Source organism: Strigops habroptila, chromosome 8 (genome assembly GCF_004027225.2).
Source record: "Strigops habroptila isolate Jane chromosome 8, bStrHab1.2.pri, whole genome shotgun sequence".
NCBI lineage: Eukaryota > Metazoa > Chordata > Aves > Psittaciformes > Psittacidae > Strigops > Strigops habroptila.
Genome location: NC_044284.2, coordinates 56,261,724 through 56,273,895, shown reverse-complemented (window position 1 = coordinate 56,273,895; position 12,172 = coordinate 56,261,724). Strand labels below are relative to the sequence as shown.

The following is a 12,172-nucleotide window of genomic DNA, read 5'->3' as shown; positions in this document are numbered from 1 at the left end:
CACTGTCATATCTAGTCAGAAAGCATGAAAGACATCTTATTTGTGGAATGTGCAATTTTCAGCTTTGTATTTTTATTTTTTTTAAATCAAGTCAGTAGTTAGTTGTCTTTTATGCAATTCTCAACAGCATCTTTAGTTGCCACTTTAAGACACGAAGATGCTCTAGCATCTAGAACAGCAGAAGGGAAAAGTACATTTCAAGACATGGGATTAAAGCATGAATGAGTGTGAAATCTTTGGATAACAGGGGGAAGGAGGAGAGGGAGGGGAAAAAAACAAAACCCCTCTTTCCCTCCAAAGCAATGCTCATCCCTCCAGTTCAGGGTGAATATGACTCCTACAGGCAGGATCCTAACACTACCAGAGTACAGGCACACAGTCAGCCATTTAAGATTTGTTCAATCTTTTTACTGAACAAGAATATAGTTAGTGGTGTTCTCTAGGTAGATTCGTATTTTAACAGCAGTCTTCCACTTGTCAGATCAAAGAAGAAAGTTACTGTGGTCCTAAAAGACATGAGTTATCTTCAAGGGGTTTTCTCACACAAGAGAATTCCAGAGCCAAAAAGTACATGTAGCACTAGGGTGCCACTTGAAAGACAGATGAGGAAAGCAGGACGTTTATGCTAAACAAGAGGACTAGAAGCCCCTCCTGTCTGAATGGGATTGCTGGTTGATGTAAGATGCTGCTGAGGAAGAAAAGAAAATTTGAGGTAACTTCTCACCCTCCTACCTCTGCCCAGGCAAACAAGAAAGCTCAGCCACAATACACCTTCACCCCATGCACACCCTTCCCCTTATCTCTCATGGGTGTAAAGCAACTGATGTGCAGCCACTGCAAAGCTGCTGACCTCGTAATACCACAACAATAACATCTTGGGAAGGGGAAAAACACTGTTGGATTCAGAGCGGTACTTCCAGTGCTATCGCACCATTGACTGCTCAAGGACTTTTCAATAGACAAAGCTAATTCTTAGGAACTATGCATATTTTTAGTAATGCCTTTAATACAACAACATACAAAACCAAAGCAAGCAGAACAAAAGGCTTCAGTTTCAAAATCTAGAGAAATTTCATTACAAGTGTATCTGAACCATTTCCTCCCTATTGTGTTCCATTTGGACACAACATTACTGTCAGCCCTCTGGACAGCGAGGATCCCGTTACTCATTCTATTTATGACTCAGTTCTTCCTCAGCTCCTTGAGGAGCTCATTCTTGCAAGTTTAGGCTCGTTGTGGGAAGTGTGTGTTTAATTCTTTTTAACTGTTTCAAAAACACTTCCATTATAATGACTGAAGGACGACACAGTAGGCAAAAATAAACTTAGCAAGACTAATCAGACTAGGGAACACCCAGACACCACCTCTCCACTCAATGTTAATTCCTTATCCTTGCTGATGTGGTTCACACAACACAGGAACTAAGTTTCAGTATGCTTTCTCTAACAGATCTAACAGTCTAACAGATGTGTGTTTAATGTTGTGAAGGAAACTTCAGCAAAGTCTGACTTTCCAAACTGAAACACTCCAGTACCAAAACAGGCATGGAAATCTGAAATAAAGACTCAGAAAAAGATACAACATTTTGGACAAAACCAATGTATAAAGGTTTTATCTGACAGATAACTATGCTTCTGTTTGCGACAGAAACTAAGAACCTAAGAAAATACCCTTACAGAAAATAATCTCTGCTACAGCACTCAACCCCCGTCCATACCCGTTGAGCCAATAATCCTCCTAAAGAACTCATTTGACTTTATTGTCCAAATAAATAGGAGAGCAAAAGAACATCAAGTGTATGAAGCGGCGTTTTGTTTTAAATGTTAATGGAAGCCAAGGCGTGTTTGTATACAAGGAGCTCTTGTAACCGGATGAAAGCATCCCTGCGGGCACGCAGGGCACACGAACTCGGCGGCGCACCTGGGAGGACTCACAGCCGCTCCCGGGAGCTCCGCCAGGCTCCCTGTCCAAGAAGCCCGTGCCCGCCCGCCCATCCCGCGGGGCCCCGCTCCGGGGCGCTGCCTAACACCGACCTCTGCCCTGGGGCCGACTCGAGGGCCTGTCCGGCCGAGGCAGGGACGGGCAGCGGCCGGAGCGGGGAGGAGGCAGCGCCCAGCTTCCAGCCGGGAGGCACCGCGGCGAGGAGGGCACCCGGCAGCCCCGGCACCTGCCCGCCCGTCCTCCCCTGCCCCGTACTCACACCGGCCATCCCTCCACGCGGCGAGGCGCAGAGCGGTGGGGCTGGCTGGCTGGCTGCCTGCCTGCCTGCCTGCCCGCCCGCCGGGCCCCGGCAGCGCCGCCTCGGCCGGGGAGGGGACTGGAGGGGCGGGGAGGGCAGGACCCCCCCCGGCCGCGGCTCCGGCCCCGCCGCTCGCTCACATCACGAATAAGGCGGCCGCCGATTGGTGGGCGGGCGGCGTGCGATCCTCCCTCCGGGGAATGGCGGTCAGCGGGAGGGGGGCGCCCCGGCAGCAGCCGTGAGGAGCGGGCGGGCAGCGCTCGTACAGCGCGGCGGGACCTGGCCGCTGTCAGGAGGCACTTGGAGCTTTCTGCTAGGGGAGGGACACCGGCGATGGACGCCTTTCCTCCCAGCTCAGGAAGTAAAGCTGTTTTGCAAGGAGTGCAGTCCTGTTTCATTGTTACACCGCTATCTCCTCAGCAGCTCACACCAATGGAGATGGCAAGCCTTGACAGTGTAAGCAGATCCCAGCTCAGCTAAAAGTAAGGGCCTCAAAAAGGTTACATGACTGGCACGTTGAAGAAGGGTCTTGAAAATGAATGGTGAACGCAGTGGTGGCCCGCAAGATATTACATTCAATGGGGAACATATTTTAGAGGGCTGAGGATTTGATGCTTAGTAATTAGTTCTAAAGTACTAATACAGGCTTTTTTATCTAAATATGCCTTACTTGAAAAACTCCTGGAACGTGAACAGGTAAACAGGAAATAATTACATTATTAGCTGCAATCCTGATATCAGTCTGCCCATAAAACTACAATCACCATTTACAGAGAGAGAGGAAGTGTACATTTTGATAAAAAGCACAGTGTATGCTGGTGATTCATTTCTGTGCTCTGTATCTCTAAGTCATAAGAAGTATTCCAGATGGAGAAAACTGCACAGATTCCTCCATTTCAGATCCTAAATAGGACCACTAATGTTCACCTATTCGCCTTCTCTCTCCTTGCTGAGGGTAAGGCAAGAAGCATCCCTTGGGAGGGAGCTCGCCTTTCTAAATCCACATGATAATCTCTGTCTCCTCACACCCGCTGCAGGGCAGAGTTCTTCACTCTGCTCAGCTACTGTGTCCAGATGGAGAGATTACTTCTCAAATATCCATGACATGTTACTAGGGATACAAAGCTCACCGGCAAACTGGAATTTTTATCCAGGGATCTGCTGTCCACTAGAAAATCTGCAGGGGTCTTTAGTAAGCGAAAAAGACTGGAAACCACTGTTTAGCAGGAAATTAAGGTAAACTGATTGAGATAGCACAAGTGCCTAAAGTTGGACGGCATAAATTCAGTCTTGTTCTAACTCCTCAGATTGGGCAAATGTCATCTGAATCAGTCCTCTTTTTCTACATGAAGGATTTTAATGTATCTTTCTTTGCACAGTGTCAATAACTGATACACCCAATTCTCTTGCCATACACCAAAACCATACAAAACCTGTATCAACACAAATAATGAATACCTGTTTGAAGATTTCTACACTGTCATCACTACCTTTGTGGTACAAACCAACTATGAGAAAATCCCTTTCATTAAGAGTTTGGGTTTCTCCCCAGGGCAAACAATAAAGGTTTAGCAAGTCTTATAGACATGACCAAGTCTGGAATATCGCCAGAAACTGATCTTACATAACTAGCACTAAGAACCACCTTCAGTCCAACCATCTGCTTTTAGAACTAGAAAACTACTGATATCCAGCTTACACAGTGGATTCAAACATAGCTATCACTATTTTTGTCATCCAGAGACGTTCAATGCTGCTGTCTCATTTTAATTTCAAAATCAGGTGGTGTACAAGCACACAACAGGCTTGACCCAAAAATGACTAACTCCTGGTTAAAAAAAAGAACTACATGTACAACAGTAAGTCTGGAACCATCAATTAAAAACATGAGTTACTAAAGAGAAGTCTTATACTGACTTTTCGGGGTGGTAAGACAAGAAAATAGTAACAGAAAGACTCAAACCTAATCTCAGGCACTGATACTGATACCTTACCATGTATGATTGTATAGGCTATAGAATGATCAGATGTTATACAGGATTTGTTCGGTATTAGCAGTCATGCCACTCTAATTCATTGCTTTGATAAAAAGAAAGTAAAACATGCTAAAAGTGAAATTGAAACTTGCCTGAAGCTGGAGGGTATGGCGGAGAATGGTGTCCTCTAAAGCATGAATCCACTTCTCTCTCTCATCAGCATCTCGAGCTGAAAAAGTATGCAAAGGAGATTGTTAAATTACATGCAGTCTTACATACTAAAAGCTATAAGCAAATGGATCTGATGTCCTCCCTAAATATGGAAATTAAATGATACTATCTTTGTTAAGTCATGAAGGACATAATTCCACAGTTGTCTTAATATCCTGTTTATTCTCCTGTGGTTACAGCTCTGTAACATTATTATGTTAATGTACTCTACGGTACTGGGGAGATGTTTTAAATATCATGCATGCAAAAAACTTATGCTTTGGTAGAGATTTTCTTCTACTGATGACTGTACCATATATGTCAAATAAAAAATATACGAATATGATAAATGTAAGAATAGTTTTGCATTATTGCTATTTGTGATTATCTATCTCTTGTCCATCTTTATGGGCATAGATGCGAAGAGAGTCTGCACAGACATTCTTCACTTAATTCATTAAGTGATTTTCAGATTTTCTTAGTTACAAGAAGCTGTTCAACCTCTAATAAATTATCCGGCAGTCCTACTTCAGTTTGTACAGAGGAACCTTGAATAAGTTAGCCTTTCAGGCAGGGATTCATAAGACAGGACAAATACCTCTAACAAGTCACTGGTGTGAATAATGAAGTACAAAGAATAAATTGAAGTATATGATAAACATTTTTTTTTAACTCAAGTCAATCCTACTTCAAAACTGAATAGAACTTGAATCATATGTTAATGACAACACACACAATAATATTTTCATACTTCTGCAAGAGACCACCGTGCACTTTTAATTAAGAATCCAAGTCTAAGTCTGTGCTTTAAGAGTGTTTAAAGAACACAGGAGCAGGCAGGGTCAGCGGACTCCAGTTGAATAAAGGAAAGTCAACAGGTATTAAACAGACTGCAAACAAACTGGACCACATACAGATTTAGAATAGTTATTGACAATTGTTTCTAGTTCCTCATTCAAGTGGAAGGTATTTAAAACAAACAGGAAGCCTGCTAAAAGCAAGGAAAGCTTAACTGAGCTAGCATCTATTATGAATCAGAGAACTACGATTCCTATCTGACTTATTTGGTACGGAATTCAGAGGAAATATCTTTAAGTTATTATACTGAAATGTGCTCTCCAGACTTAAAGTGCTTTGTTTTCAATGTTCCCTTTCTTAACCTTATGTTTCCATTGCTTTTATTGTTTGGAATTTTGCAGCTCAAACCCATCCATACTTAAAACCACCACAGGTCTTCTAAATATGTTAACTAAACCCTCCTTTAGGAAATTATTTATTCTTTTTTCACATATCCATTTTTATAAAGGATATTTAATTGGCCAGAGGAAAGGATGAAGGAAGGAGAATAGGAAATCCACAGAAGAATCTCTCTGTGTCCCCCCTGCCTTTAGGAGGAGGATGCTGTAGATTGTTCTAGACTCCCCAAAGAAAACCCTCTCAATATCAAGGTAAACATACTACATTGTTTACTTCAGCATATATACAGTAATCATGTCAAATTAACAAAACCACCAAGAAAGAATTGACATTTTATGTCAAGTTTGTGAGAAACACATAAGAATGTCTTTTTAATACAGAAACTTGCTCCGCGTTTAACTGATGAGGAGGCCTTACAAAGAAGTGAGGCAAAACTTCCATTACACACAAGGTAAAAGCCTAGTTTGAAATGCAGCCAGTTCTCTAAAAATACTTATTTTCCTACAAGTCAGTCCCTATTCATTGTTCTTTTAAAATAGTAAAGTGTGATCAATTGCCACAGAAATGCTGGTAATGATACCATTAACCTGCACAACTAAAACTAGACATAAGGGGAAGTGACTACCCCAAGTGCTCTCACATGCACAAAGGAAGTCTGTAGGAAGAAGTTAAAATAATTAAGTGTTACTTGGAACAGCAGGTAAATAACTTTCCTGCAGGAACTGCAGCAAGTATTAAAAAGCTGGATTTTGCCATCAGTAATCCTCTCAAAAACTCATTAGAAAGAACTAACTTACAGGGGGGTTTCCTACTAGTTCTCTGTATTTTAATTGAAAAGCTCAAGTAGGCACTGAGGACACGTTTATAATGCAGTGAAACTAGACAGGAGGAAGGGACAGAAACTCTGTGAACTCTGCCCAGATGACTGCATGAAGTCAAATATATTTTGCAATGTGCAAATTGTAATTTTCCTTTCCACATTAGGTACACACGTGCACATACAAACACCCTGTTCTCTTTTCACAGCATAGCTTGCACTTTAACACTAATTTCAATTACTGAATTAGTCAATTAGAATCAGGTATATTTTCCTCTGACAGTGATTTTAATGCCTATTAGCTTCCTTGGTTCTACTCACAAAGAATAGGTCCCTTTGCCTAGTCCTGACAGACATATTAATCAAGCTCATGCTTCTCACACCAGCCATTACCAAACAGAAAACATATGAAGTTACCTCTGTCGTTAATCTACCAGTATTTCAAATGTGTCAACACTTCAGCTTTTCAAAGGTGTGTTCAGAGTGGTGGTGGTTAATATTTTTCAATATGTGTAAAGTTTCTTATGTTTGTTTTCCGGTTTTTCTGTTTTGTTTTTAATCAATCACCTCCCAGTCCCAAAGAACATCTTTCTGGGGAATTGAGGTACAAGCCACTGAGGAGCTACTAAGTAATTCATGTGATAAAAAAATCCCGTGTTCAAGGTTTTTTGCTCACAATTATTTAAACTAAAAAAGGAACAATTAAGCTGCAGACCAGTGAATTAATCCTTGTATTACAACAGACCTCCTATGATCTTCTGTACTGCCAGCAAAAAGAGGTCACTGTATTAGTTACTTATCTCATTATACAGCAGCCCATTAATAAAGGTTATCACATTAAGACTTGTCTATGAATCACTAACAGAACAGGGAAGGTTTGTAGCAACAGGGAAGACCTAGAAATCAGGACAGCTCAAAAACTGAACTGACTTTCCCATGTTCATAAATAAACTAAACATTTGAAGCTTCTATTCCTCTAATAACCCTTTTATAGCTCTTTCTGCCAGGGCTCAGCAAGCTGTATTCTTTCCTCGTATACTAGACATTGCAAACTTAGGGCATACCATGATCAATCCTTAGGTAGAACACATGAATCTCATCAACCCTGCTACTAAGATGAAGTCTCAGCCATGATAAACCCAGGAGCACTGCCATGAGAAGATTGCTTACTGCATGGAAACACACAGCACTATAACCTTTTAAGCACTCTGTCCAGGACACTGGTTTAACTGTCAGACCATCTATCATCAACAGCAGATCCTCCTGGCTGTCCTCCATACACTCTTTTAAGAAAACCATGGAGAAAACAGTAGGGTGCAGTTTTTAGTAAAGCAAGCTGCAAGAAAAGTATTTAATCTAATCGAAATGGCTGCTGTGAGATGAGGTGCAAGTACAAGCTCCCTAATGGTAAAAGCAATTTAGAACTGAACAGCTGCCAAAAAATAACTGATGAAAAAAAAAATAAATCAATGGGAACATTCAAAAAAGAGATTAGCCAACACACTCAGGAACAGTTTATGGGAAAAATCTACATACAATGGTCAGAGATCATTATCCACCCATCTGTAGGGAAAGCTAAATATCCAAGCCATTTTTTTCATGTAAAGAGGGCAACTTTGGCCAAAGAAAAAGCTCTAACATCTTCTCAGCTGAAAAGTTTGTGATGTACACTATATAATATCCACTCTGCATCAGCAAATGCTGGAGTCTTTCTTCAGCATGTAGGGGATAAGAATGCCTTGCTTATTAGTCCTATGTCTCAAGAATCCCAAAATCACTCCAACTCTATCCATGATTTGATCAGATTCCGTTTTAGAGCTACACACACCCCCCCCAATTCCTATGGGAAAGCTACTTCAGATTTTCTTTCTATCAACATATTTGGGATAAGGCAATTATTATCTAGTCCAAGGAACTTCATTAGTAGCTGTGCTTATACCAAAATGGAGGACTTATATCTGACAAAACTTCCAGAAAGAGAAGAAGGTCAGGAGACAAGAGAGAGAAACAAATTACTCTTTCCTACGCTGACTCTCGAATAACAGTATTACAAAAGACAAATAAGAAACACTGAGACATCTAGATGAGAAATGCCTGGCATTTAAAACCCATAAAGGTGTTGCTTCGGCTGTTTATAAGTGATTCAATTTTTTTAACACTAATTACAAAAAGAACTTACATAGAGGAGCCCGCTACACTACATGAATATTCATTGTGGTTCTTAGTTACTGTGATAGTTACCTTGTCAGCTGAAATTCAAATTGTACTAGGACATCAACTACCCACAAAAATATCAGTGCTGTCTGCAGTTGAGAGAGCACTAACAGTCCCTGTGCTTTTCTCTATTTTAAGTCCTAGAATCATTAACTCAGTTTTTACTGCAATTTAACAATGAACATTTGCACATGGAACCAGCTAAATCCACAAAGAGCTATATAATCACTGCAAGAGGCTGGAATCATTAATGGCTGAAACCCTGCAAATTTACCATGACTATGTCATTTAAGCTATTTTTACATTTTTCTAGAATCAGTATTTATGAGCTAGGTTACAATCTGTCCCCATATGCTTAACCTTTCACTCTGCTGTGTCTACAATGCATCCTTTGAAAAGTACCTGTATAATTTATTGTGACATCTCAGGCATGTCTGAGGCAACCATGAGGTACTTAACACAATCACAGTCCTATTTATGACTAGTTCAGAGAATCACACTTAAAAAGTATGTAATTGCATTGCAGTGAGATTTAAAATCACAGAATCATAAAATACCAGGTTGGAAGTGACCTCAAGGATCAGCTGGTCCAACCTTTCTTGGCAAAAGCACTGTCTAGACAAGATGGTCCAGCTCCCTGTCCAGCTGAATCTTTAAAGTATCCAACATTGGGGAATCCACCACTTCCCTGGGGAGATTACCCCTGCAGCTGATTGTTCTCAATATTATAATATTATCTCAATATGATAATATTTAAAAGACGAGCATTTTTTTGATCTGTCTGCTTGAGCTTATTCGTAAGATACTTTAACATCCATTTTATACTAAAAAAAATATTCTGAACTCTTTCCTTGAGGAGGTACAAAGAAAGAAAAGTAATTCTTTTACCAAGGAGAAAATTATAGAATGAAAAATATACTAAAGACAAGAATCATTGCTTCTACTGAGGAATTTCTGTAATTCACAAAAATGGTGTTTTACAGCTCCTAAAATGGTCCCTTATCTCTGAACTTCCCGAACTGTCAAATCAGATATGGCAGGGATTTTAAGAAGTTCTATTCCAAGAGGATAAGAAGGCGAATCAAACACAACTACATTAAATGCTCTCAGCCTCTATAATTTCCTAAATAGAGAATAAATCTTGTAATTTAGAGTTCCTGCAATATTTACTTTGTTGTGAAGAGATTGTGTTTATATAACATATACCAAATGTTAAAGTACAGCATAAAACAGATTACTTTTTCCAGCCTAAGCTTGATAGCATCTAAAGATTAGATATAAACAACTTTAACAACTCTGCTCCACGATACAGCATTTACCACTAGCATTTCTAGGTCATGCACAGCAGTACTTGGAAGACAGAATACACAAAACATACCACCTCAGAATTAGCATGCTGGCGCCTTTTTTTTTCCCCCATGTGCATCTACATGGGCATTAGGATGAAAGGCAACCTCAAGAATTAGTTAATAAAATCACTAGATGACTTATAAATACACCGTACTGTCACAAAATGAAATGCGTATTTTATTTCCATTCACTGTGACCTACTTACAGGCAGAACTCGGTAAAAAAAAGTCTATTACACCCACAGGGTCAATAGAGTCAATTATGCAGCCTTCATTCTGACAAAACTTCCACTGATTTTTATGTAAAACGCCTGTATTTTCTAAGCCAAGTGCAGAACTACTGTAGTATCTTTGCACACAAATAACCAGAGGATAAAGGAGAAGTTCCGACTGTATTGAGATTGATAGGATTTTTGCCACCAATTTCAATGGAGAGAGATTTTATCAGTAGTGCCCAATAAGGTGGAAAAGTCAACACATCAAAGGGCTGTTCCCTGGCTAAATAAATGGCTTTTTAAAGTCACTGAAGGCCTTTCAAACCTTAGAAAAATATGTGTGATGAAGCAGGGTTTCATACAAGCCTACCAAAATGCTGTATTTTCACTAATTACAAATACCCTTCTAACACATGCAGCTCCCACATCTGTCAGTAGGTTGAACACATTTCAGTACCTTATTTCCTCTGTGTCATAATTTTGGAGTTGTAACAATCATCGTTATCCCTTCTTCTAATCTTCCTCCTGATGCTATTCTCCACCCACAAATATAAATCAACCTTCCTTCTGCTCTGCAGGTGTATGACCAGCCTGATCTCTCTGAACCTGCAAAAGACTCCTGTGCAGACACAAGACAGAAAGTCTAATCTTGTCCAGTGGTCTCCTGTGTAAAGTGTATTAGTAAGATTAATCTGTGATCTTGAGAAACCAACTAAACTGCTGTTTCACTGTCACCTAAGCTCGAAAGCTTTTTTAGCAAGCTTTATAATCAGGCCATAAACATACCTTCAGGGGGAAACCTGTGTGACAAAGGAAATAAACTATTAAGATGCTATTAGTTCTCTCTGGGAATTCACACACAACAACAATTTTGTAATTAAACATTTCTGAATGTGGGACAATCTGTAAGGATCTGGGTTTTCACTAGAGAATTACAATATTTAAATATTAACATAGTAATACTAATACTTTACATAGAATGTTCTGTGGAAGTGGATTTCAACATATGTTTGCATTTAAGAGCCATTGAAGATTACACTGAACTAGGTCAGAAATTACTAGTTTCAGGTAGAAACCATATTTTGGCTTGAACTAAGAAAGATATCATAATATATAACCATTTTCCTTAGCCAATAATACAAGTCTCAATTTAACAGGTCAAACTCAAGTTTATTGCTACTTGGAATTTCTTGTTAAAACAGAAGGAGAAGAGTGTCGAACTTCTCAGTATCCCTCCCCTCTTACAGTGAAACCTTTCCTGACCATCTCTCCCCCTCCAAAATAGTTGCCATGCATCATAGACACAGTTTCGATAACAGATTCATATTGATGCCAAAAGTAACAAGCAATAAATAGACTATTTCTTCCACAGGGTGGAAAAAAGAAAACTGGACACAACACACAGATAATCTTTCAAGGTATTATTTTCTTTGCTACTCTAAAGTTTAACATACATTTAAAAATCTGCTATTTCAACCTTAAGAAATGGAAATCCAAGAGGTGTTTATATATGATAATAAAAATTGAGTGCAGATAGCCCCGTTAAAAATGGCACACTCATGGTATGATTAGAAAATAAGCAATTATAATACAGGATGCTGTGGGTGCAAGAAGGAGCTGCGTGAAACAGTAAAAGCTTGACCACCACACTATTCCCCTTGCTCTGGTCGCAAGTTCCAACTACTGAAAATATTAGTATAATACATTAATGGCAAAAAGGAGGTAGATGGAAGAGTGAGGAAGACAGGAAAATCATATTGCAAAGGCTGAACCTAGGTTTTGGGCAGGGTTTTTAAGGAATTTTTGCAGTTTTGTCCATCAGGAAAGGACAAGATGCAGCCCAGAACTTTGTGCAGCACAGATTTAGTCAGTTAAAGAGAGAAGGACAAGTAGCTCACCTCTCATGTAAATGTGTGAAGAGACAAGACCGGAAGCTTTACTCTTAATGTACCTGC

General features: G+C 39.9%; 1 protein-coding gene across 9 annotated transcripts in view; it reads right to left on the bottom strand.

Moving 5' to 3' along the window:
• Window positions 1–12,172, bottom strand: part of OSBPL9 (oxysterol binding protein like 9) — a 62,459-nt gene that overhangs the window by 32,000 nt on the left and 18,287 nt on the right. For 5 of the 9 annotated variants that reach the window (XM_032920125.1, XM_030495401.1, XM_030495403.1 and 2 more), the window contains one exon: window positions 4,368–4,444. Coding sequence is in view for 3 of the 9 variants with exons in the window: in XM_030495401.1 (XP_030351261.1) it covers window positions 4,368–4,444 (77 nt within the window). In the remaining 6 variants the exon portion in view is untranslated. Of the gene's footprint in view, window positions 1–2,033; window positions 2,361–4,367; window positions 4,445–12,172 lie in introns of those variants that run through there. The other 4 variants (XM_030495405.1, XM_030495406.1, XM_032920128.1 and 1 more) reach the window with 4 other exon arrangements.